This window comes from Portunus trituberculatus, chromosome 40 (assembly GCF_017591435.1).
Source record: "Portunus trituberculatus isolate SZX2019 chromosome 40, ASM1759143v1, whole genome shotgun sequence".
In the NCBI taxonomy this organism is placed as follows: domain Eukaryota; kingdom Metazoa; phylum Arthropoda; class Malacostraca; order Decapoda; family Portunidae; genus Portunus; species Portunus trituberculatus.
In genome coordinates, this window is record NC_059294.1 from 24,231,972 (window position 1) to 24,258,765 (window position 26,794).

A 26,794-nucleotide genomic window follows, 5' to 3' on the forward strand; every position below is an offset into this window, starting at 1 on the left:
CTCCTTCGTTTTTCTCCGTCCCGTATTTCCTCTCCTTAATCATGCTCTCTCTCTCTCTCTCTCTCTCTCTCTCTCTCTCTCTCTCTCTCTCTCTCTCTCTCTCTCTCTCTCTCTCTCTCTCTCTCTCTCTCTCTCTCTCTCTCTCTCTCAATATTGTTATTCCATGGCGGTGCCTTTCTCATTCGTTCCCCTCGTGTTCTCCCCTATTCTTTCCTTCCTCACCCTCTCTCTCTCTCTCTCTCTCTCTCTCTCTCTCTCTCTCTCTTCTCTCTTCTCCCTTCTCTTTCCCTTTTTCACACTCTCCTCGTAGCTCCTCTCACTTTCCAGCCATTCTCTGCCTGCATGTTCCAGTTGCACCCGTTCATTTGCATCCCTGGCGTGTGTCCTGCTTGCCGCCACCCCCCCCGCCTCCTCCTGTCCTCGTATACGCTGTAGCCTGGCGGGAGTGTTCGGCGTGGTTGTCATCTTCATCGTGGCCTTTTTTTTTTTTTTTTTTTTTTAGTTTTTTTTTTAGTTTTTCAAGTTTTTGCGTGTTTTTTCATTTATTTATTTATTTTTTTTTTTTTTTTTCATGTCGACACCGCAGCCATTGTCGTTGTTGTCAGTTCTCCTCCTCCTCCTCCTCCTCCTCCTCCTCTTCAGTCTGAGCTCCTCCTCCTCCTCCTCCTCCTCCTCCTCCTCCTCCTCCTCCTCCTCCTCCTCCTGTGAAGCGGTACAAATGCCAATGAGACCTTGGTCGTCGAGGACAAAGCTGGTGGCCACTTTGCTGCACACACACACACACACACACACACACACACACACACACACACACACACACACACACACACACACACACACACACACAGAATGGCCGGCCTTGCTTCGCTTTGTTCAGAATGTTGCATGTGTGTGTGTGTGTGTGTGTGTGTGTGTGTGTGTTCAGCTGTGGAGTTTGTTTTCACGTGTGCAAAGTGAGCATGATAGAATTTTTTAGGGGAGAGAGAGAGAGAGAGAGAGAGAGAGAGAGAGAGAGAGAGAGAGAGAGAGAGAGAGAGAATTATAGTGCAGATATTGAGTGAGGAGGAGACAGAATTAGCGGAGGAAGTGAATGAGGAGGTGGAGGGGGAGGAGTTTGTAGGAGTGAGGAGAGTAAGTGCAAGATTGAGGTGGTGCGTGGGAGAGGAAGGAGGAGGAGGAAGCAGTGGCAACGATTACGCGGATAGAGAGAGAGAGAGAGAGAGAGAGAGAGAGAGAGAGAGAGAGAGAGAGAGAGAGAGAGAGTGTGGATGCAATGTTAGTTCAGATCAGGGTATTACTTATGAGTGAAAGCAATAGATTAGTTATAAATAGAGTTGCTTTGTTAATGGTGGTGGTGGTGGTGGTGGTAGAAGTAGTAGTAGTAGTAGTAGTAGTAGTAGTAGTAGTAGTAATAATAGAAGTAGGAGGAGGTGGTGGTGGTGGTGGTGGTGGTGGAATAAGAAGCTTAAGGACCTTTTTAACATCAAATTAATCCTTTTCTTTAAATGTCTTTTGGGGAAAGTGTGTGAGTTACTGTGCTGTTAATGCGAGTTATATTCAACCACGTAACACTCAATCCAAAACTAATACCTTGAATGGAACACAAAATTATCCCTCTTCTTTATGTACATTTTTTTTTGTGAGAGTTATCGAGTTAAAAGCAAGTTATATTCAGTCACTTAACACTCAATACCAAACCAAGTCTCCATTTCGTAATAACATAATGGAGAGTGAAAATGATTCCTCTTCCTTATACGTTTTTTTGGAGAAAGGGAAGGAGTTTGCGAGTTTGCCATCCCGCCGCCAGGTCATTGTGCTGCGCCCCGGAAGGTTGGCGCCGCTCTGGGGGCTCCTGGCGGCTCGATGCTGGCGAGGCGAGGCAGGGTACGGAAGAAAAAGAGGTGGAAAGGCGCGAGAGACAGAGAGATGTGAAGGGAAAGGAAGGGAAGGGAGGAGGTTTTAAAGGAAAGAATGTAAAGATGGCTTGGCTTTTAACTATATTTGATGCATTAGTTTATTTATTTGTTGGGGAATTAGTTATATGTTATTCCAGTTAGTTATATTGTTTTGAGGTGAAGGCAGAGGGAAAGGTGTGAGGGAGGGAAAGGATTTGTAGGTAGTTTGTTTCGTCCTTACTTGGTTTGTGTTGATTCAGTAATTACTCGTGCTGTTGGTTAATTTATCATTATTGGTTGGTTAGATGGTCGAGAGAGAGAGAGAGAGAGAGAGAGAAAGAGAGACGTAGTTACAGACAAGAAAAACGTTCACAAAGAATAATCAGAAAAAAACATGAATATAAAATAAAACAAAAACTAAACGATCAACCGATAAACAAGACGAAAAAGAGATAAACACACACACACACACACACACACACACACACACACACACACACACACACACACACACACACACACACACACACACACACACGAAAACATATCAAGGACGAAACACACAACAAGAATAGCAAGTCAGACACAACACAAGAATATATAGACAGGGCAACAGACACGGGGACATGAGGGTAACACTATGATAGACGGAGAGACAGACACGCACACAGAGACAGAACGAGGCAGTGTGGGTGTGAATGACAGAATGATGGACACTGAGAGCTTGAGAGCCTTAGTACAACAATACCTACTGCTTCCATATTAACACACACACACACACACACGCTCAGGAGGACAAGCTAAGAGCAATATTTGTAGGAATTTTAAGGTGACAGTGGAGACATAGTGAAAGGCAAAGGCTGAAGTGGAGAAGGTAATGGTGGTGGTGGTGGTGGTGGTGGTGGTGTTAGGTGGGTGGGGAGGAGAGATCGAAGTCCGGGTGTGTGGAGTGCGTACGTGGTGTTGTTGGTGGACAGGAGGTGGAGGGGTAGTGGGTGGTGGTGGTGGTGGTGGTGGTGGTGGTGTTGGGTGCTTACTTTGTTTTAACCTTGAGTTCCTCCAGTTAGTGATTTTTTCTCACCTTCACCTTAACCCCTTTTACTACTACTACTACTACTACTACTACTACTACTACTACTACTACTACTACTACTACTACTACTACTACTACTACTACTACTACTACTACTACTACTACTACTACTACTACTACTACTATTATTATTATTATTATTATTATTATTACTACTACTACTACTACTACTACTACTACTACTACTACTACTACTACTACTACTACTACTACTACTACTACTACTACTACTACTACTACTACTACTACTTCTACTACTACTACTCTTCTTCTTCTTCTTCTTCTTCTTCTACTACTACTACTACTACTACTGAGGTTTTTTGTTGTTGGACTTAAGAAATTCATAATACACACACACACACACACACACACACACACACACACACACACACACACACACACACACACACACACACACACACACACACACACACACAACTACATGCCATGAGATAATTTTGAGCAGACGAACAAGGGCGAAGGAAACACTGCGACAAACAGACGGACAGACAGACAGACAGACAGACATACGCAGTAGTTTGTATATACTCGTCCATAACAGTGGAGAGATAGAGGAGAGACAGACAAACAACAAACTAAAAGGAAACAAACACACTAAATAAACAAACAAGCGAATAAATCAAGGACGTACCTGGATTTATATCTAGAGAGAGAGAGAGAGAGAGAGAGAGAGAGAGAGAGAGAGAGAGAGAGTTACGGTTCAGTGCGTTGGCTGGTGACCTGACAAACAAACAGACAGACAGACAGACGCACCGGCATTGAATTCAACTACAATTTAAGGTCACTTTTCATCATGATCAGACGAATGTGTTATTCTTTCCCTATTCCCCTTCTTTCCCCTCTCCCTTACCTCTCCCCTCCCTTCCATTCCTTTTATTCATCCTTGACTTCCTCCTCCTCCTCCTCCTCCTCCTCCTCCTCCTCCTCCTCCTCCCAGGAAGTCACTAAAAGAGGGTCTTGCCTTACGCCACAATGCTCTTTCTATGCTCTCCTTCTTTGCTTCCTCTTCTTCCTCTTCTTCTTTTTTTTTAATCCCTTTTTCCGCCCTTCAATTTTTCTTTCATTCACTTTTCCCCATTTTCTTTGTTTTGTTCCTGTCCATTCATTCTTCATGTTTCCCTTCATACTGGTCCCATCCTTATCTTTTCTTGTCTGTTTCCCTTCTTTTTTCGTTCCTTCTTCTTGTCATGTGTCTTTCCCCTCCCCTTCTTTTTTTTTTTTTTTTGTTTGTCGTTCCATTTTTTTTTTACTTATCCTAATCGAATATTTTCACTTCCTTTGTTCCTTCCTTTCGTTTATGCTCTTTTTTCTCTTTCATTTCTTTTATATTTCCATTTATCCATCCTTTCTTAATTTCATCCTTCCGTCCATCCTTCCTGTTACATATTTTCTCATCTATCCATCTACCTATTCTTCTCTTCTTCATTTCCTCTTCTCCCATCCTTGGCTGTCTTTTTTCCATCTTTCCTTCCTTTCCTAGTACGTATTCACCCATCCTTTCTTCCTTTACCTTCTTCCTTTCCTACTTCCTCACTTCCTTTCCTTCCTTTCTCTTTCTTTCCCTTTCTTTCAGGCCATCTCAGCACAGCCTTCCTTTTTTTCCTGTCTTCTTTCCATCTTTTCTTCCTTTCCCAGTACATGTTCACCTATTCTTTCTTCCTTTACCTTCTTCCCTTCTTACTTTCTCACTTCTTTCCCTTCCTTCCTTTTCTGTTTCTTTCTCTTTCTTTCTGGCCGTCTCAGCACAACCTTCCTTCTTTCCTGTCTTCTTTCCATCTTTTCTTCCTTTCCCATTCACCCATTCTTTTTTCCTTTTAACTTCTTCCTTTCCTACTTCCTCACTTCCTTCCCTTCCTTCCTTCCTTTCCTGTTTCTTTCATGCTCCACCTCCTTTCTCAGCTCCATCTTTCTTCTTTCATGTCTTCCTTCTATCTTTCCTTACCTCCTTCCCTTCCTGCTTCCTCACTTCCTTCCCTTCCTTCCTTTCCTTCCCTTACTGCCTCTTTCTTTCTGGCCGTCTCAGCACCACACACCATGCAATTATGCAGATGAGCTCCTTAGTTGTGTGTCCTATCTGTATGATCACTGTTGTGGGTGCTTGTATCTAATGCCACCCTTTCCTCTCGTTTATTCTCCTTTTCTTCTTCCCCCCCCCCCGTTTTGTTTGTCTCATTTTGTCTTTCGTTTTGCTTCCGTGTGTGTGTGTGTGTGTGTGTGTGTGTGTGTGTGTGTGTGTGTGTGTGTTTACTTCTCTTGTTTCTTATTTATTTTTGTTATTTCATCTTTCCTTGGTTGTCTTCTACTTGTGTTTTTCTCTCTTCTTTCTTTTTCCCATTTCTTTGATTTTACTTTCCCTCTTTCATTGCTTCCATCTTTCTTTCTCTCTTTCTCCCTCTTTTTCTCTCCTTTCCATTATATTTTTCTCATTTTACCTTCCTTCCTTCCTTCCTTCCTTCCTTCCTTCCTTCCTTCCTTCCTTCCTTCCTTCCTTTTGTTGTTTCCGCCTCTCTTGCTTCCTCTCTCTTCTTCTCGCCCTTCCCTCATACAGTATTTATCTCATTCCACCTCCGTTCCTTCGTTGCTCTCTCTCTCTCTCTCTCTCTCTCTCTCTCTCTCTCTCTCTCTCTCTCTCTCTCTCTCTCTCTCTCTCTCTCTCTCTCTCTCTCTCTCTCTCTCTCTCTCTCTCTCTCTCTCTCTCTCTCTCTCTCACCTCTTCACCTCCACCTGACCTCCTCACTCCTTCCTTCTTTATCCTCCTCTCACACACACACACACACACACACACACACACACACACACACACACACACACACACACACACACACACACACACACACACCTTGCCATCTAAAGCCCTCATCCTGTCCTCCCACGCACGCCCGCACCCACACCTCACCTCCACGCCCCTCTGCCCACTCACCCCCCCCACCCTTCACTCACTCCACACACCCACGTGCTGTACTTAGGGAGAAAAATGGAGTGGTACGAACAGGAGTAGTAAAAATGGGGCTTGTCAAGGACTAATTAACGTGATGACAGGTAGAGGGGACAGGTAGTGGTGGTTGTTGTCGTTTTTGTTTGTGTTTGTTGTTGTCTGGAGCACATAAGGGTCATGTTACCTTCTCCATTGGCCGGGTTGGTGTCCTTAATTGAAGGCACCTAGTGTAAAAAAAGAAGGAGGAGGAGGAGGAGGAGGAGGAGGAAGAAGAAGAAGAAGAAGAAGAAGAAGAAGAAGATCTCCATTACGCCATATTAGTGAAATGTGGAAATCAATAACCGGCTCGTTTCTTGGCGACCACCATCTGTGTGTGTGTGTGTGTGTGTGTGTGTGTGTGTGTGTGTGTGTGTGTGTGTGTGGACCTTTCCTCTCGCTATTACACGCTATTGCTCCATAATATCCACCCCATTTCTCTTCAGTACATAATCCTGACCTTTGCCTGTATGCGTGTTATAAATTTTGTATTATAAAGCTGGAGGAAGGAAAGGAGGGAGGGAGGGAGGGATGGAGAGAGGGACGGAGGGAAAGGGAGGGAGAGAGGGATAGAGAAGGGGGATAGATAGAGGGAGTGAGAGACGGATGGAAGGAAAGGGAGGGGGAAAAGGATGGATAGAGGGAGGGAGAGAGGGAGGCATGGAGGGGAGTGAGTGAGGATAAATGTAGCTGGAACTGATTCAGTAACACTTCCAGCCGCCGCCACCACCCCAGCCCTCCTTAGGTGACGCTTGCCTAACAACCCGCCACGTGCTGCCTGAATTATGGTGTGACGTGGCGGCTTAATGGTGGACGAGGGGACAGACCGTGAAGCAACACCTTGGTCACACACACACACACACACACACACACACACACACACACACACACACACACACACACACACACACACACACACACACACACAGATCAAAGGCAGGAATTATTTGTGTACACATTGAAAAGTTTTGCTGCGTTGTGTCTTGTTTGTTTTTTTTATTTAGGTTTTTTCTCAGTAAGTAACAAATCAGTGCAATATTCGCTCTGTATTATCCATTACACACACACACACACACACACACACACACACACACACACACACACACACACACACACACACACACCTGCATTTCTCTCCCTTTAAACACACAAAAAAAAATGTTTAGCTTGTTTACGTTGATGTTTGTAGAGATTCCCCTTCCACATCTTTTCCCCATAATTCCCTTCACCCCCTTCTTTCCCATCCCCTCCCCACCCAAACCCATGTTCAGCCTTGGGCGTGTAGGGAAAGCCCACCCGGAAATCATGTTTCACTGAATGATTAAAAGGAGCAGGTAGGTAAGGAAGGAAGGAAGGGGGAGGAGTGTAGGATTAGGAAAGGAGAGGGAGGAGTGTAGGATGTAGGATGGGAGAGTAGGACGGGTGAGTAAGAGGATAGGATGTGTGGTGCAATGGAAGAAGATGGAAGATGAAGGTTGGGATGGATGGAGGAAGGGGAGGAGGGAAGGGGTAAGGGGGGAGAAGCGGAGGTTTAGATGTAAGGGAAGGACTGAAGGAAGAAAAGGGGAAAGAAAATGGAAGAGGTAAAGAAATCCTCGAGAGAGAGAGAGAGAGAGAGAGAGAGAGAGAGAGAGAGAGATGGAAGGAGTGAAGGATAGGCTTGGAGGGAGAGAGGGAGGGAGGGCGTGGGCGCGGCGTCTCCCCGGCGGCGCCTCCCTCAGTGATTCATCTCCAGGATCACTCATGGCTTCCTTCCCGCCACCATACCTGAGTGCGCTTCTTTACTGTCTTCTTTTTGCCTGTCCTTCCCTCCCTCCATATCCTGCTTTGCCGCCCTCCCTTCCTCCGTGTACTCTCTCTCTCTCTCTCTCTCTCTCTCTCTCTCTCTCTCTCTCTCTCTCTCTCTCTCTCTCTCTCTCTCTCTCTCTCTCTCTCTCTCTCTCTCTATCTTCCTCTCTATCTTCCTCTCACTTCTTCTCTCCATCCTTACCTACTTTTCCCTCCCTTCCCTCCCTCTATCTTTATCTCACTCCTTTCCGTCTCCTTTTCCTGCTCCTTTCCCTCGTATCCTTCTATAATCACCGCCCTTCCTTTAATATATCTCTCCCTCCCATCCCCTTCTCCATCTCTCGTTCTCTCCCTACCTACTCTGTTCCTAAGCTGCGTTCCTCTCCTTCCCTTCATCTTCATCCTTCTTTCCTTTCATATGTACTTTGTTGTTTCCTCTCTATTTTCTTATTCTTTCCTCCCTTTCCTTCCTTCTTCCTTTTCCCTCCCTCCTTCCTTTCTTCTTCCCTCTCTTCTTCCCTTTCTCTTTCACCTTATCCTTTTTCGTTTTCCTCGTCTCTGTTTTTATTTGTTCTTTTTTTTTAGTTTTTTATTCGTTTCCCTCATTCACTCCTCTCTCTCCTTTGCTTTCTCTTTTGTTTCCTATCATTGACTCTCTCCCTATCTTTCTTTTTCTTTTCTCTCCCACTCCCTCCCACCTCCTTCCTCCAACATGACAAAGCTCTCTCTCTCTCTCTCTCTCTCTCTCTCTCTCTCTCTCTCTCTCTCTCTCTCTCTCTCTCTCTCTCTCTCTCTCTCTCTCTCTCTCTCTCTCTCTCTCTCTCTCTCTCTCTCTCTCTCTCTCTCTCTCTCTCTCTCTCTCTTTGTGACAACGACTAAACGACTCTTCTAAACCATTGTCGGTGTTGCTCCCCTCACTATTTCGCGCCGTGATAAAAATAAAAAAAAATATATATGTGCCCCTTCTCCTCCCCCTAAAAACCTCGCCCCGCCCCCCTCCCCCTTGCAACCCCCCCCCACACACACGAAAAAAAAAAAAAAAGAGGTACGTGTGTCGCTGGAATACTGAGCGGCGGGTGCGGGACGAAGCACGCGGTGGAAACATCCGGTGCCTGCCTGTGGTGTATGTGTGTGTGTGTGTGTGTGTGTGTGTGTGTGTGGTGGTGGTGGTGGTGGTGCAGTAGTTTTAATTGGTGTCAGGGTTTTTCTCTGTACTGGTGGTGTTGTCTTTCTTTTATTTCTCTGCTTTTTCTGTTTTTTCCTCATCTTCCTCTTCCTCTTCCTCTTCCTCCTTTTATCTTGGTAGTTTGAAGGTAAATCGTGTGTTTCTATCTCTACCGTGTGTTGTATTATGTGTATATCAAGTTCAATTATGTGTTCTCTCCTTTCTTCCACTTGTAAATCAACCAGCCAGTCAGTCAGTAAGTTCCCCAGCCAGTCAGTTATTTTGTTAGTCAGGCAGTCAGTTAGTCAGTTCATTGGTTCACTAGTTCATTTGTTCGTCAGTAAGCTTCTATAGTTAGGCATAGTCACTTTCAAGAGGCGGGTTTCAACACACTTATCCTCCTGTTTTTGGCAATGGTTTATGATTCTGTTTGCCAGCGTAGTGTGTTTGGTTATTTTGTTGTCCTTGGCTGGTTTTCCCTTCCCACATTAAAGAAGAAAGTATGTCATGAAGTTAATCTGTTAGTCTATCTGTCAGGTAGTCATTCAGTAACTCAGTCATCAAAGAATTACCAGTCACTTAGTCAGCCATCCAGCAAGTCAGTCAAACACTTAGGTTAATCAGTCACTCAATCATACAGTGTAAGCAAAATGGCGTACTCATCCCCTCCCTCCCTTTCTTCCCCACCCACCCCTCCCTCCCTCTCAACCCAGCACAAGTCACTCTTCCCTTCCCACACCTTCCTCCTTTACCAACCCCATACAAGTACCCTCACCACCTCCCGCACCTCCCTCTCAACCCCACATGTCACCCCAACCATCCCTCACACCTCCCTCCTTTTACCAACCCCCCACAAGTCACCCTCACCAACCCCCACACGAGTCACCCAGACCCCCACCACACCTCCTTCCTTTTGTAACCCCCAGACAAATCAACCTCACCACCCCCAAACAAGTCTCTTACCCCCCCCCACCCTTCCCCTTACCAATCCTACACGAGTCACCCTCACTTTGTCACCAGTCGCTGCTCTGGTCGTCTGCGTTACTCCCGTGCCTTCCTGACGCTGCCGCCGCATTTCACGGGGCGCGGCGGCGTCTCTACCCAGCGCCACACCTCGTTGCCTCGCGGACCTTTCATGGGCTATAGAGCGGCTCCGGAAGGCGGCGGCGGCGGAGGTGGAGGAGGGGAGATGGGGAGAGGAAAGGGTATAAAGAGACAGCCAGGGGGAACTTTACAGCTTCGTTCCCTCCCTTATATTCCCTTACCATTCCTTTATCTGGCAGTTCACGAGGGATTCTTTTCCTTGATCTTTTTGAATCTTTTTCCCTTCGTTCCATCTCGTAGTAACCTTTGGACTGTTGTTGTTGCTCAGCTTCGTCAAATGGTTCCGTGTAAATTCAGGCGCAATATTCAGAAACGCTTCCATTTTTAACGCTTCCATTTTCGAAAACTACCGAGACTATTAGCCGAGTTCTAAAAGAGTATTTTCCTGTTGATAATGCAGAAAACTTAACATGTCACTAGAATTGCAGAAACATCTTTTAAAACCGCGTGTCACTTCAACTAGAGCCTTTGAAAATAGTGAAGTGTTTCAGAATATAGGGACAAGTTATAAGTATAGTGAATTATACGTAGAGAGTTAAGAGAGTGAAACATGATAGAAATAATGTATAAAAGAAAAAAAAAATAAATTGATTGGATAGTTATAAAAGATAATGACAGCGAAGGAAATGATGTGACGGGTAGTAGTTTATTTGTTCATTTTACTCGATTTAAGCTGTGATTTTTCCCCAGGGTTACACCAATGAAACGCTCATGTCAGTAACAGCTGAAGAGTTAAAAATTGTATTTCTGAAAACGCTTTTGGAATTAGGACCATTTTCAGATTCCACAATGATGACTAGTCAGATTCTGGGTGCTAATTTTGCTGTTGACGCTCCAAAATTATGAAGACCCTCTTGGAAACACAGCACCCTCCTCCTGAACCTGTGTAAATATCAGGGTAGTTAAGACGCCGGATTGTTTAAGAGTAGGGCCCCTATTCTAAAACACCTCCACGCCTCTCCTCACTATTTCAGAAGGCTTTAGTTGCAGGTACAGAGGTTTTAAGTATATTTTTATGGTTGTAGTGTCTGATTAACATGATTTCAGCGTTATTAAAGGGAGAAGCACTCTTTGGAACTCTGGATCTCTATGGTCTTAGAAAATGGTCGAGTGAGAGAGTAAAGTGCTTCTGGATAAGGGCCTAGGGTACATTCCTTGCTGTGTTCCTATCATCCCCTTCTGCTGGCCTGCCTGTGGTGCTTCTCGTGTCGCTGGGGATCCTTGTGTAGTGAGCTCAAGGACTGAACCCCTTTACTGTTATGGCTGCCCCTCGCTAACCTCCCTAGCACTGAAAATTATCAGCACAAAGACGCAGAAAGGAGAGAGAGAGAGAGAGAGAGAGAGAGAGAGAGAGAGAGAGAGTTGATTTGGTATTTTCTTATGTTATACGCTGAATGATCAAAGAAAGCCTGGGTAGAAATTCGGTGTATTTTATTCTGTTTACGATACATAAATATTTACATGAACTTGAGTGAAAATAAAGTATAAAAAGGTTACAGATATTGAAAGGATTATTTATTTGTCTAGAGTAAACCTGGAGCTCATTTAAGTGACAGGAAGAGAAGGCAAAGAGAACAAAACAACGGGAAGACATCAATGGGGACGGGAAGGGTATTGGAGTGGAGGATGGGTGGGTGGGGGGTTAGAAGCAGAGGCCACACACACAGTACTTAGAAGACAATGGTGCCTCTTAGCGGTCAGCACAGCAAGGACGGCAACACAATGGGAGAAGCAACACACCACCAACGCAACTCAACGCAACACGTAAAGACAAACACCACAAAGGACGGAAAGAACAAGAATGGATAGCTAACGATGGGCAAAATAGTAAAATGTAAAACACACACACACACGCACACAATCTTACGTAAACACAAACAGCAAGGAATAAGTAGATGGCAAATGATGTAGCAAAAGGTAACACAAACAGTCATACATACAAACACACTACGATGCCGAAAATTGATAGCAGATGATGAAAAGAGGAACATTTTATACAGGAAGCCAAGAATGTAAAGCAAATCAAAGGAGGCAGATACCGAGAGAGAGAGAGAGAGAGAGAGAGAGAGAGAGAGAGAGAGAGAGAGAGAGAGAGAGAGAGAGAGAGAGACACACACACACACACACACACACACACACACACACACACACACACACACACACACACACACAAGGTTGCACAAAGGGAAGCCCAGCACGGAGATGACCACAAACGGCAACAGCAAACCGTGAAACAGTAAACGGGCGATGGAGGAAAGTCATATTGAAGGCAGCGAGTCTATAGCAACAGGAGAGGCAGCAACAACAGCATGGCAGGCAGCGTAATCAGTGGTGCAGTAATGTGCGTCGTAGGTGCTTCAGTGCTCAAAGGATTGGGGACGGAAGAGGAGGAGGAGGAGGAGGAGGAGGAGGAGGAGGAGGAGGAGGAGGAGGAGGAGGAGGAGGAGGAGGTTGAGGAAGAGGAGGAAAGGTAGGGTAGTGATAAACTTGGCTCCTTGTAAACCGGTCCTTGCCAGCCAAACACACACACACACACACACACACACACACACACACACACACACACACACACACAGGTTAGAGTTTTTTCCCAGTTATTATTTTTTGTTTGTTTCCTGTTCGACTGTCACTCTTTTTCCGTGTGTGTGTGTGTGTGTGTGTGTGTGTGTGTGTGTGTGTGTGTGTGTGTGTGTGTGTGTGTTTTCCAACTCGTTTCAATATTCCCATTCTCTCTCTCTCTCTCTCTCTCTCTCTCTCTCTCTCTCTCTCTCTCTCTCTCTCTCTCTCTCTCTCTCTCTCTCTCTCTCTGAGGATCGCATTTATACCTTCCCTTTGCCTTGACTCATCTTTGCCCTTCACCACCTCCTCCTCCTCCTCCTCCTCCTCCTCCTCCTCCTCCTCCTCCTCCTCCTCCTCCTCCTCCTCTCTCTCTCTCTCTCTCTCTCTCTCTCTCTCTCTCTCTCTCTCTCTCTCTCTCTCTCTCTCTCTCTTGCTTCCTTCTTCCCTTATCAACTTTCCTCCTTTTCCGTCTCGTCCCCTTCACTAACCACTAGAGAGAGAGAGAGAGAGAGAGAGAGAGAGAGAGAGAGAGAGAGAGAGAGAGAGGATCCAATTCCTTTCACTTTCTTCATTCCTTTTTCTTCTCTTTGTACCGAATATATATATATATATATATATATATATATATATATATATATATATATATATATATATATATATAGATGGATAGATAGATAGATAGATAGATAGAGAGAGAGAGAGAGAGAGAGAGAGAGAGAGAGAGAGAGAGAGAGAGAGAGAGAGAGAGAGAGAGAGAGAGAGAGAGAGAGAGAGAGAGTTTCATAAGGAGTTCATACAGTACAGGTCATCGTGTTGTCCTATTTTAGGCAAGAGGAGGAGGAGGAGGAGGAGGAGGAGGAGGAGGAGGAGGAGGAGGAGGAGGAGGAGGAGGAGGAAGAAGAAGATAGAAGAAATAGAAGGAAAAAGAACCTGTCTTTTGTAACATGTTTCAAATTTCGTTGTTGTTTTCATTGCTTTTCTTTTCTGTCAATTAGTGATATTTTACTCTTCTCGTCAGATTTCCTCCTCCTCCTCCTCCTCCTCCTCCTCCTCCTTTCCTCTTAGCCAAGCCAATTAATATGTTTGTTGTTCTTTAAATCCTGACTCTTCGCTATCTTTTCTTTCCAATTAATGACTGTTATCCCCCACCCCCACCACCACCACCACCACCACCACCACCACATCTTCCTTCTTCTCCTTTTCCTTATCATAATTTAAACCTAAAACAACAAACAAGAGGTAAGCAGACTAAAATTAGCCTTGCCAGACTCCAAACGGAAGGATAAACAATCGCCAGAGAGCTTAATGACCAGCTGGCATTGTCACGTGAGCAGCCTTGAACAGAAGGTGGAACAACGCTGCTGACCGATGCTGAAAGGGACGCACAAAGGGAGGCGGAGGTTGCAGAACGAGCGATGTGTTTCAGTGCCGTGCGTTCATCTGGACAGAGAGAGAGAGAGAGAGAGAGAGAGAGAGAGAGAGAGAGAGAGAGAGAGAGAGAGAGAGTGTTTCGTAGTGATTAATGTGTTTTCAGGGATATCTCAGAGGCAAACAGACATACAGACAGGTGGGCAGGTGTACTTACATACATACATACATACATACGGAAATAGGCAAGTAGATATTTTTTAGGTATATTTATTTATTTATCCAATTAGTTTTTGCTTGAAGAAAAATTGGGTTAAGTGTCTTGTTCTCAGATGATTAAGTAAATGGTATTAATTGTCAAGTGATCAAGTTAACAATGTGTAAAGATAAATAGATTGACTGATAGGCAGATCACTGGATTGATGGATAGACAGGTATTTTGGCAGATTGTCTGGTGAATAGGTAAATAGACAGATGGATAAATAGATAACGAAATAGATGAATAGATAGTGAAATAAGTACATAAATAGATACTTATGTGAATGAAGAAGTACAGAGACTCACATCGAGGTACATAGACGACCCATCAAATACACATTAAAAAAACAACACACATGACAAACTTAACTACGTATAACCTTTGTATGTATGTATGTATGTATGTGTGTGTGTATGTAAGTCTGTGTGCATGTATGTATGTAAATGCGTGGCCTTTACCTGTTTACCTAACCCACTACCTGCATGATCAATCCCTTGCTATATTTCATCATCCCAGCTGTTGAAAATTTGACGGCGGTGATGGTGGCGGTGGTGGCGAGTGTTTACTTGGTGTTATGGTGGCGGTGGTGGTGGTGGTGGTGGTAATTGTGATATCAGGGGCACCATTAGTTATACTGGTGACGGTGAATATATATTGGTGGTGATAGTGGTGGTGGTGGTGGCTGTGTTATGTTGTTATCATGACAGCTGTGACCTAGTGAGAGAGAGAGAGAGAGAGAGAGAGAGAGAGAGAGAGAGAGAGAGAGAGAGCTTATCGTGACGGAGGTGATAAGAGATAACAATGTCTGATACTGTGTCGGCTTAGAGAGAGAGAGAGAGAGAGAGAGAGAGAGAGAGAGAGAGAGAGAGAGAGAGAGAGAGAGAGAGAGAGAGAGAGAGAGAGAGACAAACAGACAGACAACCAGACAGACAGGTAAACAGACAAGAACAAAAAGCAAACAGACATCGATCACCAATAATATTCGCATAATGTTGAGGAAAGGCAGAACTGGAACAGCAACAGGAGGAAGAAGAAGAGGAGGAGGAGGAGGAGGAGGAGGAGGAGGAGGAGGAGGAGGAGGAGGAGGAGGAGGAGGAGGAGGAGGAGGAGGAGGAGGAGGAGGAGGAGAGGAGAGAGGGAGGGGGAGGAGGTACAGTGGTTGCCAGACATAGAGGGTGGAGGTTGACCATCAATTATGAAAGGTGGTGATGGAAGCCTCTTCTTTAGGTGCTCTCCCTCTCTCTCTCTCTCTCTCTCTCTCTCTGGCCAGACGTTCCATCCCTCTTGCCTCTCGCCGTGTCTGTGTCCTTGTTCCCTGTTCCTCTGTTTCCCTGTTCCTCTGTTTCCCTGTTTCCCTGTTTCCGTGTCTACCTTGTCGGCTTACCTTTTTCCCTCTTACTTCCATCGTGCCCGTGTCCTCGTTCCCCTGTTTCTCTGTTTCCTTGTTTCTCTGTCTGTTTCCTAGTTTCCCTGTCTCGCCCGCCGTGTCTGTGTCCTTCTTCCCCTGTTTCCCTGTTTCCCTGTCCACCTTGCCTCCCTCACTTCCCTCTTCCCTCCCCCCCTAGTCATCTTACCTTTTCCCTCATTACCTGTTCACCTAATCTTCCCTTTTTCTCTTTGTTTCTCCTTAGCTTTCTGTCTCACAGGTTGTAGATTAGCGTGCCTTGTTTTCTGTCTAATCTACGTCTTTTAGTCTTTCCTTTCCTTCCTAACCTAACCTAACCTAACCTGTTGACCTCCTAACCTTTTTTTCTTGCCTGTTTGTCTTTAGTGTATAACCTTTCTTTGTCTTGTATTCACAGTTTATTTGTCTATCCTTTCCTTTCCTGCTCTTTACCTCCTGCATTTCCTCCTCCTCCTTCTTGTCTATTTGCTTGGCTTCCATAACCTCCTGTCTGTTACACCCTTTGTTTCTTTGTCTGTCTTCCCTCTCTTCCATTATCTCCTGTCTCTTTCACCTTTTGTTTCTTTGTCTGTCTCTCCTCCCTTCTTAACTTATCCTTCAGCTGTCCTTCCCTTCTTTCCGTCTGTCTCCCTTCCATATTCTGTCTCTTTCATCCCTTATTTCTTTGTGTGTCTTTCCTTCTCCCTTCGTAACATACCCTTCATCTGTCCTTCCCTCCCTTCCGTCTATATGTCTCCTTCCATAATCTGTCTCTTTCACTCTTTGTTTCTTTGTCTATCCTTCCAGTTCTCCTTTTAACGTTTTCTTTATATTCTCTAACCTCTCATTCTTCCCTCCATCCTTCTACCTGTCTGTCTCACTTCCTTAACCTCCTTCGGTGTGTCCTGTCTTTCCGTCTATCCGTCTGTTTTTGCTAATCTGTTTGTTTCCCTTCCTTAACCTCTTCCGGTCTCTGTCTGTCTACCATTCTTGCTTAGTGTTCTGTTTCTCATTCTTCTCTTTCCGTCCATTTGTTCACCTCTCATCCTTGACCTCTTTATCCGTCCATCTGTCTCCCATTCCCATCCACACTACACCTATAATTTCTCCTTTATTTTCCCTTTCCACTCCATTTATTCCTCAAATACGAGCCGTGCCTTCTTCCTCATGTCATTCCAGTCCTTTTTTATTGCTTTTATCATTCCTCTCCATCTCTCCCTCAGTCTGTTTATCTTCTTTATCGTGTTTTTATCTATTTATTTTCTTTCATTTTTTCCTATCAATTATTCCTTCTCGCTCTCAAACACCTCTACGTTCTTCTTGGTGTCTTATCATTTCTTCTTTAATGTAGCTATCGGTCTGTGTCATCTCTGTGTTCTCTTTCCTTCTCACCGTCTCGATATTTATTTTATCTTCGTGTCTTTTCTTTCGTTACTTATTCATTATCGTCTCTTTTCATCCCCTTCCCAGTTTAGGTCATTTAAATCTGGGTGTCTTGTGTTTTCTTCATCTTTTTATCATTGTGTTTCATGTTTTTTCTCTCCCTCTTCTCCTTCACAAGTTTCTGTATCCTTTATCTTTTCATCTCCTCTCATTCCATAGCATCTCTTTGTGTTCCCCTTCTTCATACAGCAGTTTAATTATCCTTATCTTTTATTTCCCTTATGTCTTTTCTTCATCTCCTCTCATTGCGTATAATTTTCCTCTTGACCCTCCTCTTCTTCTCCTTCCAAGTCATCCCTTCATCTTTTCTCAAGCCGTATCATCTCTTTCTCTCCTGCCTTCTCCTTCACAATAATTCCAGTCTTCGTATCTTGTTTCCTTCTCGTCTTTTCTTCATCTTCTCACATTCAATATCATCTCTTTCTCTCCCCTTCTGCTTCACAAGAGTTTTTATTATCCATCTCTTTTGTATTCTACGTCATTTCTACATCTTATTCCATGTCATCTTTTGCCTCTCTTCTCAACAAGTCTTACTCTCTCTTCTTATCTTCCCATCTTCCTTTCATGCCTCCTTGATTTTAGTGGTTCCTTCTGTCCCCAGGAGTGCCTCAGTCGCGGTGGCCCTGTGTGGTGTCTGACCCTCTTGGTTTGTTAGTTGGATGTGTGCTGGGTGTAATCCTTCCTTCCCGTGTTGCTGGCTATGTTCCATCTGGCTTTAGTGGCCCTCGGCTGTCTCTCTCTCTCTCTCTCTCTCTCTCTCTCTCTCTCTCTCTCTCTCTCTCTCTCTCTCTCTCTCTCTCTCTCTCTCTCTCTCTCTCTCTCTCTCTCTCTCTCTCTCTCTCTTTCCTATGCATTTGCTTGTTGTGATTTATACGTTATTGAATTTCTCCTCCTTCCTTTCCCCTCACCTCCTCCTCCTCCTCCTCCTCCTCGCGGGACAGTATCGGGAGTATGAGCCAACATAACTAACGTCACTCCAGTGATGGATGGACCCTCGGCCCTTGTGTGTGTGTGTGTGTGTGTGTGTGTGTGTGTGTGTGTGTGTGTGTGTGTGTGTGTGTGTGTGTGTGGCGCAGGTGTGGCGTCGTGGCGGTGCACATGGATTCCTCTTTAGCAGGTATCGGATGTTTGGAGTGCCTTACTACTACTACTACTACTACTACTACTACTACTACTACTACTACTACTACTACTACTACTACTACTACTACTACTACTACTACAGCAACAACAACAACAACAACCACCACTATCACTACCACCCCTGAATAACACTGAACAAAACGTGTGCCGACGCTGTTTAACTTTGCAATGGTCTCGTCGGTGCAGGAAGGACGGGGCGGCGGGCTCAGGACGGTTGGGAAGCACCATGAAATTGGCCTGGCTAGGGAGACAAAGGGCGGACGAGGCCACTGTGACCCGCCCTTGCCTCGCTTTGCCTTGCCTTGCCTTGCCTTGCCTTGCCACTCCGTCATTACACGTCTTCCAGCTTTCCTTGTCGATTGATTTAGTTGTTTGGGTGAAGAAATAGTTACCTCGCGTGTACATGAATATTACACACACACACACACACACACACACACACACACACACACACACACACACACACACACACACACACACACACACACACACACACAACAAAAGCTCTCGGAGTCTTGGAGTGTCGGGAAATGCTCAGAGTAATCGCGGAAGATTGTCGTGTGATTTCATGGAGGTTGTTGTGGTTTTTATGTAGTGGAGGTTGTTTTGAGGTGGTTGTCGGGGGTGTTTCCAGTTGTCGGAGGGTTCAGGGTAAGGGAGGCTGTCGGGGTTCCAGAGCAAAGGGACACTTTCTGAGGCTGGAGGAAGATTGTAGGGGTCTTTAAATCAAGTTAGTTCGTTGAGATTTCGAGAGTTGATGTGCATTGTCGAGAGTTCCTGAGTCAGGCAGGTGTGGGAGAGTTCCAGGAGTGAGGTTGATTGGAGGTTTTACTGATTAGCATTCCAGGATAGAGGAAGTTTTAGGAGGTTCATAGAGAAGGAAGGTGTTTTGGGCTCCAGAGTTTGAGTTATTGGGGTTCAAGGAAAAAAGAGATTTCTAGACTTGGGACTCTAGTAAGGGGTTCCAGAGTTGTTAAAGGGAGTTACAAAGAAGGATTTGTGTTGAGATACCAGTGGAGGGGAGGATGTGAAAGAAATTCCAGAATCAGAAAGAGAATGTGGAAAGTTTCAGATCGTAATGTTTATGTCCGGTGCAGTGTGAGTGTGACTGGGAAAAGAAGCGATCTTGACCCAGTTGTCCTGCTAGTTTGACCTCAGGCGATGACCTCTCCTGCTAGCCGCTGAGCTGGGAGTGACCTTGACCTACATTTCAAGGGCGTGCGTGGCGTGACCCGAGGCAGCTGCGTTGCGTGTTGCGTGCCGGCAGCGTGCAGGTGGGCGTCGGCGGTCAAGTTTTAATCAGGTCGCGGAAAGGTGGCTTTGCGTGTCTGCCTGCCCTGATGATGCGCCTTCCTTGGCTTGAGATACGTGAATATACCGCCGAGGACACTGCATCTTAAACGGCGCGGTGTGGCGGTGTGGCAGTGTGGTGGGATGGTAATGTGGGGTGGATGGGACTCAGAGAAGTTTTGTGTGTGGCTGCAAGATTCCCTTCCTGGCCACCGTTATTACTAGACCGCCAGGAGGAGGAGGAGGAGGAGGATGAGGAGGAGGGTCATTGTTCTCGTTACCATCACAGCCGCAATCCCTCGAGGCGACCGGCTGTTATTGAGTTCCCCGTGAAGAAAAGGACACATGTTTTTGCTGAAATTTGAATCCATTTTAGATATTAGTGGTTTCTTTGTGGGGTCTGAGATGTGTGTGTGTGTGTGTGTGTGTGTGTGTGTGTGTGTGTGTGTGTGTGTAGTAATTGCAGTTGTTATATTTTTTTATAATTTTGTTTTTGCACGTGTGAAATTTTTCATCAGAAATCACATTCATCAACAATTATAATCTGAATTGCAGTCGTGCGTGATTACATCGGGTCCGAAAACAGCAGCTCAAATGTGTGTGTGTGTGTGTGTGTGTGTGTGTGTGTGTGTGTGTGTGTGTGTGTGTGTGTGTGTGACAAAAAGTGGGCTGCTCGGTGAGTGTATTGATGTTTGCTTCAGTGTGTATAAGTATGTGCTTGTGGTGAGTTTGAATGCGTGTTTCAGTACGTGTGTATGAGTGAGTGGGTGTAGTGAATTCATTCCTGTGTGTGTGTGTGTGTGTGTGTGTGTGTGTGTGTGTGTGTGTGTGTTCGAGTGAGCGTGCGTGCGTGCGGTGACTGTCATTCAGTGTTTGAGTATGTATGAGCATGTGCTGCATTGTATCTGAGTATGCATGTCGTAGGTGCATGGGAGTGTAGTTCGTAGTGTGTGTGAGTGTGTGTTAGCGGTAACTGTATGGGTGAGTGTTGGAATGAGTTGATCGGCTGGCACACAAACTGACGTGGGTATTTTCCATTTACAGAGAAGGAGCTGGGCAGCAAGAGCATCGTCACCATGAGTGGCATGCAGACCATCCTGCACCACCCCACAGCCCTCGACAAGCCTGACAGGTAACGTACATCTTGTATTTATTTATTTTTTCAGAAAATTTTATGTATAGGCTATGAGTGTACACGTGATTGACTACATAATACAAAATATACCTTTATTTCATTGGTATTTGTTTTTACTATGTACAGCCCTTTTGATCTTCAAATGAACTATCAAACCCTTTATCTGTGTTTATGTGTGTAATTCACCTCGGTCATCTGCTGGTCACCCAGCCAACCTTCCTCATTACGGAGCGAGGTTAGAGCTCAACAACCACAACACACTCCACACACCGGGAAAGCGAGGGTACAATCCCTCGAGTTACATCCCGTATCTATTTATTGTTAGGTGAACAGGGGCTACATATTTAGAGGCTTGCACCTTTGCCTCGCCGCGCTGGGGACTCGAACATGGGCCTCCTCGGGTGTGAGCCGAGAGTGCTAACCACTACACTACGCGTGTGTGTGTGTGTGTGTGTGTGTGTGTGTGTGTGTGTGTGTGTGTGTGTCGATGGGGAAATTTTGTTGCAATAACGACTACTATGGCCATATTCCGAAACATATTAGGCTTTGGTAAGTAATATTTTCAAAGCTCACAGAGATTGATAGTCTGGTTTTCATAAGTATTTTTGCTGTTAATGATGCAGAATCCATAGTAAAGTATCACCAGAATCACTAAAGCATCCTGGATAACTGTGCTAACTTCCTCTAGAGTCTGTTTAAAAGGAGGCGATTGAAGATAAAGACACGCTTATGAGTATGGAGCTGTATATATGTAGTGTGTGTGTGTGTGTGTGTGTGTGTGTGTGTGTGTGTGTGTGTGTGTGTGTGTGTGTGTGTGTGTACTTACGTAAGCTTCAGTTTACTGTGTATATGTATGTCCGTGTGTGTCTGTACGTATGTATGCATGTGAGGTTCAAATCAAAGTGAAAAATACAAAGTTTGGAATTCCCCTCGCTCCGGGCCAGTGAGTTCGCGAATTTACTCGCGCGAGGCTGAAATTGAGGTGAAAAGATTTTTACTCGGAATTTATACTCGCCTCGGGTTAGCGGGTTCAGAAATGTACGTGTGTGGGGGAGCGATGGGGGAAGTGCGTGTGAGGGTCTTGAAGTCTGTTATCTTTTCTTATCTTTTCTTAACTTCATCTTTTCTCCCTACCGCAGTTTCTTTTTATCTGGAATTCTTGTTCAGGCATGTTTTCTGACTGAGCAGGTTGAATGTGGGACAGGACACTCCACACAGTCTTTGAAATAGTGACTCGGTTTTTCTCAGACATTGTAAAGTTTTCGCCCTGCAGTGGTGGAAGTGCTTGCGTGTCACTGAAGGCGTGCATCAAAATAACTCACTGTAGAAAGAAGGAAAGGAAGAAAGAAGGAGATAGATAAGGAAGGGAGAAGGAAATAAAGATAATTGATTGTAAAAAGAAAGAGGAAGGAAATAGATCAAGATAATGTGCTTTAAAAAGGAGGGAGGAGAAAATAAATCACTGTAATAGTTCGTGAAAAGAAGGAAAAAACAGAGGACAGGTAAAAGAACCCGTAATTCGAACTTGAGGAAGAGAGAGAGAGAGAGAGAGAGAGAGAGAGAGAGAGAGAGAGAGAGAGAGAGAGAGAGAGAGAGAGAGAGAGAAGAAAGACAAGCGGAAAAGAAGTGGGTTGCAATGAAACAGATGAAGATTAAACGATTTCCTGTTTTTTTTTTTTTGTGTGTGTGTGAGAGAGAGAGAGAGAGAGAGAGAGAGAGAGAGAGAGAGAGAGAGAGAGAGAGAGAGAGAGAGAGAGAGAAAGATCGCACACATTTCATTAACAAGACTAACACCAGAGAGAGAGAGAGAGAGAGAGAGAGAGAGAGAGAGAGAGAGAGAGAGAGAGAGAGAGAAATTGATCACTACATTTAATCCGAACGTTAGAAAAAAAAAAAACCACAGAAGTTGAGACATAAAAATACTACACACGAGGAACCAAATTACTTCATATAACTTAAAAAAAAAAAAAAAAAAAAATAAATAAAATAATAAAATACTTTTGTACATATCATATTCACAAGACTAACACCAGGAGAGAGAAACTGATTGTTGCCTAATACCGAAAGAGAGAAATTGACTACTATATATAACACCAACTTTAAGAAGATATGTACAAGTCGCAACACAAGAATGATACACACAAGAATCCGCTTAACCGATACTTTAACTCTAAAAATAATACTAGTTGAAATATAAAGGCGATACATACAGAGAGAGAGAGAGAGAGAGAGAGAGAGAGAGAGAGAGAGATTACTACATATAACCGGAACATTGATAGAATACAACTTGAGACACGCGAGGAATCAATCTACTTATACTAAAGCAGAAAAATATAAGTTAAAATATAAAGGTAACACACAGAACATGATACTGAAGTGAGGGAAGTGACACACAGAAGATGATACTGAAGTGAGGGAAGTGACGGCGTGCTGCGAGGAGAGAAAGCACTGACCTCACCCGGAAAGCACTCAGGCACCGCACCGCACCGCATACCTCCGCCAGCCCCCGACAGGAACGCTTGCGGGAGAGGGAGAAAGGAGGAAGATAGTTAGAGAGGCAACCCGCAGACAGAAGGAGGCACTGTTGCATTGACGGAGGATCTGATGAAGGGTAAGAAAGTCATTAAATTGAATGATAGTAATGATAATACAGGAAATTGATAATAATGAAATGAAATGAAGGGTAGGAAAAAAATATGTGGAATTCTGAAGAGAGTTGAAAGAAATTAATATGATAGTAATATGATTGATAGAATAGTAATAATGATGATAAAATTCAATGTGAAAAGAATTGTATAAAAAAAAAAGAACTTAAGTTGATCGAATGAAAAAACATAAAGTAAGATGAAAATATAGAAAGAAAATATACAACGAAAATAAAATGTGTGTATTAATTCATAAAAAAATAGTCTTAGATCCATTTAAATATGCAGTACACTTCAACGAAAATCTAATCCGTTGCTCCTTGGTTCGTGGAATGAATTAGTAACCAACTGTGTAATTAAGTAAATAAATGTGTTTTATAACTTTCTGAGATATGCTCCAGACAGACAGACAGACACACAGATAGAGAAACAAAGAGACACGGGCACATTAGCGTAAATAACCATAAAGAAGTGACACACACACACACACACACACACACACACACACACACACACACACACACACACACACACACACACACACACACACACACACACACACATAAAGAAAATTAATTCATAGACAAATGAAAAATAAAGAAAATCACGAAAGATAAATCCAGAAAAGAGAAAAGAAAATGGAAATGAAGTGAGGAAACCCAGAACAAAGAAGGAGAGAGAGAGAGAGAGAGAGAGAGAGAGAGAGAGAGAGAGAGAGAGAGAGAGAGAGAGAGAGAGAGAGAAGTCCACACACACACACACACACACACACACACACACACACACACACACACACACACACACACACACACACACACACAGCTGCGAGAAAGGAATCACCACGAAAAACATAATTAAAAAAAAAAAACTTAATATCCTTGCAGAGATGTTTAGTGTGTGAGGGGAGGCGAGATGAAAGGCAGGTGAGGGGAAGGGAAACGGGAACTGTTTGGTTGGGGGTGGGAGAGGGGAGGAGGAGGAGGAGGAGGAGGAGGAGGAGGAGGAGGAGGAGGAGGAGGGTGTTGAAATAATAAATGACTAGATTAAGTTTTTCGGAGGTAGAAGAGCGGGTGCGAGATAGCGAGGTGTTAATGGAGCTTGAGGGGAGAGGGGAGGAGGAGAGAGCGCACGTGTTCATGAGAGAGGGAGAGGAGGAGGAGGAGGAGGAGGAGGAGGAGGAGGAGGGCACATATATAATGGAAGTAACGAGAGCTAAAGTAAAAACATACGTGAGAGAAAGTTACAGCTTGGAGAGAGAGAGAGAGAGAGAGAGAGAGAGAGAGAGAGAGAGAGAGAGAGAGAGAGAGAGAGCAAAGTTAATATCTCACTTCTTCATTCTTTAATCAAGACAACAACAACAAAAAAAAAAGATGGAAGAAGAAAGGGAAACAAACAAGAGGAAGGAGAAGAAGAAGAAGAAGAAGAAGAAGAAGAAGAAGAAGAAGAAGCACCAAAGAAAACACACACACACACACACACACACACACACACACACACACACACACACACACACACACACACACACACACACACACACACACACACACACACACACCTCATAATATCAAATCCAAAAGTTAGACAATAAAAAAAAAAACTAACAAATTGATAAAGAAACAGAAACACAACTTGACCCAAAAGAACAACAACAACGAAAAAAAAAAAATACCCAGGTGTTGTAAAGGCTGAGAGTTTACCTGAGACTCACCTGAGAATTACGCCACGTTATTATCATCTCCACTTTCTTATTCTCCGTTTCTCTTATCATTTTTTTCTTCTCGTGGCGGAAGACGGCGAGAAAAAGAGAGGAAGAGAGAGAGAGAGAGAGAGAGAGAGAGAGAGAGAGAGAGAGAGAGAGAGAGAGAGAGAGAGCGGCAGGAAGTTATGTGAAGGAGGAAGATGGTTGGGAGGGAGAAGATGGCAGGGAGAGTAAAGAGAGATAGATAGTAAAGATGAGGAAGAAAAGAGATGGTAGAGGGGAAAGAGGGGAAAGGAAAGAGAGGGTAAGAAGAGGAGGGAGGAGGAGATGATGGAAGAGGAGAAAGAATGAGGAAGGAGGAAGGAAAAGTGTGAAACGGAAAAGTAATGAAGATGATGGAGATTAAAAAGAAAAGAAGGAAGGAGTAAAGGGATATTAGAGGAAAAATGTACGTAGGAAAGGAGAGATAGAGAGAAGAAAAGAAAATGGAATAAGAGTAAAAGAAAATGGAATATGGGAACAAAAAAAAAAAAGAGCTATTATGGAGTAGAGAGAATAGAGAGAACACAAAAACGATGATAGATAATAGGAAGAGAGAGAGAAAAAAAAAGAAATATAATTGAAAAATAGAAGAAAACAGGTAATTAGGCAACCTTACACAATATCACAGTTACTCTTGTGTTGCTCTTAGTGAGGAAAACTTTACTGGAGGAAGGAAAGGCAAACATATTAATTGACAGGAGGAGTAAGACGAGGAGGAGGAGGAGGAGGAGGAGGAGGAGGAGGAGGAGGAGGAAAAGAACAGGAGGAGGTGGAGAGAAAAGATTGCTCGGGAGGAAGAGTAAAATATCACTAATTGACAGAATATGAGACGAAAAAAGAGAAGAGGAGAAAAAATGTTGAAAAGGAAAAGGAGGAGGAGGAGGAGGAGGAGAAGGAGAAGAAGGAGGACGAAGAAGAAGAAGAAGAAGAAGAGAGGGTGGTGGTGGTGGTGGTGGGTGGCGATATAAGACTTCAGGGCAAATAGAAAAAGCTTTCGTAAAAATACTCGTAAATGGAATTGTTTGGAGAGAGAGAGAGAGAGAGAGAGAGAGAGAGAGAGAGAGAGAGAGAGAGAGAGAGAGAGAGAGAGGAAACAAGGAAGGAAGGAAAAGAGGAGGGGAAGTGGTGGTGTAATGAAAGGAGGGATGAAAAGGAAGGGAAGAGAAGAGAAGAATAGGAGGAGGAGGAGGAGGAGGAGGAGGAGGAGTTGGTTTAGGAGGAGGAGGGCACGAGAGTGGGATCAAAATCAGCATTTCTGAGGTCGTGTGTTGAGTCGGAAGGGAAGAGAAGGCAAGGAGGGAGGGAGAGAGGGAGAAGAGGGAAGGAGAGGAGAGACTGAAAGAAGGAAGAGTAAGAATCTAAAGTGTTATTGTTCTTGTATCCGTAGTTCTTTATTTTCATCGTCCTCCTCCTCCTCCTCCTCCTCCTCCTCCTCCTCCTCCTCCTCCTCCTCCTCCTCCTCCTCCTCCTCCTTATTATTCGTATTCTTCATGATGTTTTTTTCTTTTTCTTTTCGTTTTTCGTTCTCTATAAGTTTTTTCTTTTATTCTTCCTTTTCCTTCCTTCCTTCCTTCCTTCCTTCCTTCCTTCCTTCCTTCCTTCCTTTCCTCCCTTCCTCCCTTCCTCCCTCCCTCCCTCCCTCCCATCTATTCGTCATTCATGTTTTTATTCCCTCTGAGAGAGAGAGAGAGAGAGAGAGAGAGAGAGAGAGAGAGAGAGAGAGAGAGAGAGAGAGATTACACATGGTATCGATATAATACAAACACAACACGTAAAAATAAACCAAAATA

General features: G+C 44.3%; 1 protein-coding gene across 15 annotated transcripts in view; it reads left to right on the plus strand.

The window, feature by feature from the left end:
* The window catches only part of LOC123516063 (kinesin-like protein KIF13B), a 266,385-nt gene that overhangs the window by 40,287 nt on the left and 199,304 nt on the right, over window positions 1-26,794 (plus strand). For all 15 annotated transcript variants that reach the window (XR_006678075.1, XM_045275087.1, XM_045275088.1 and 12 more), the window contains exon 2: window positions 20,528-20,615. Coding sequence is in view for 14 of the 15 variants with exons in the window: in XM_045275087.1 (XP_045131022.1) it covers window positions 20,528-20,615 (88 nt within the window). In the remaining variant the exon portion in view is untranslated. The remainder of the gene's footprint in view (window positions 1-20,527; window positions 20,616-26,794) is intronic.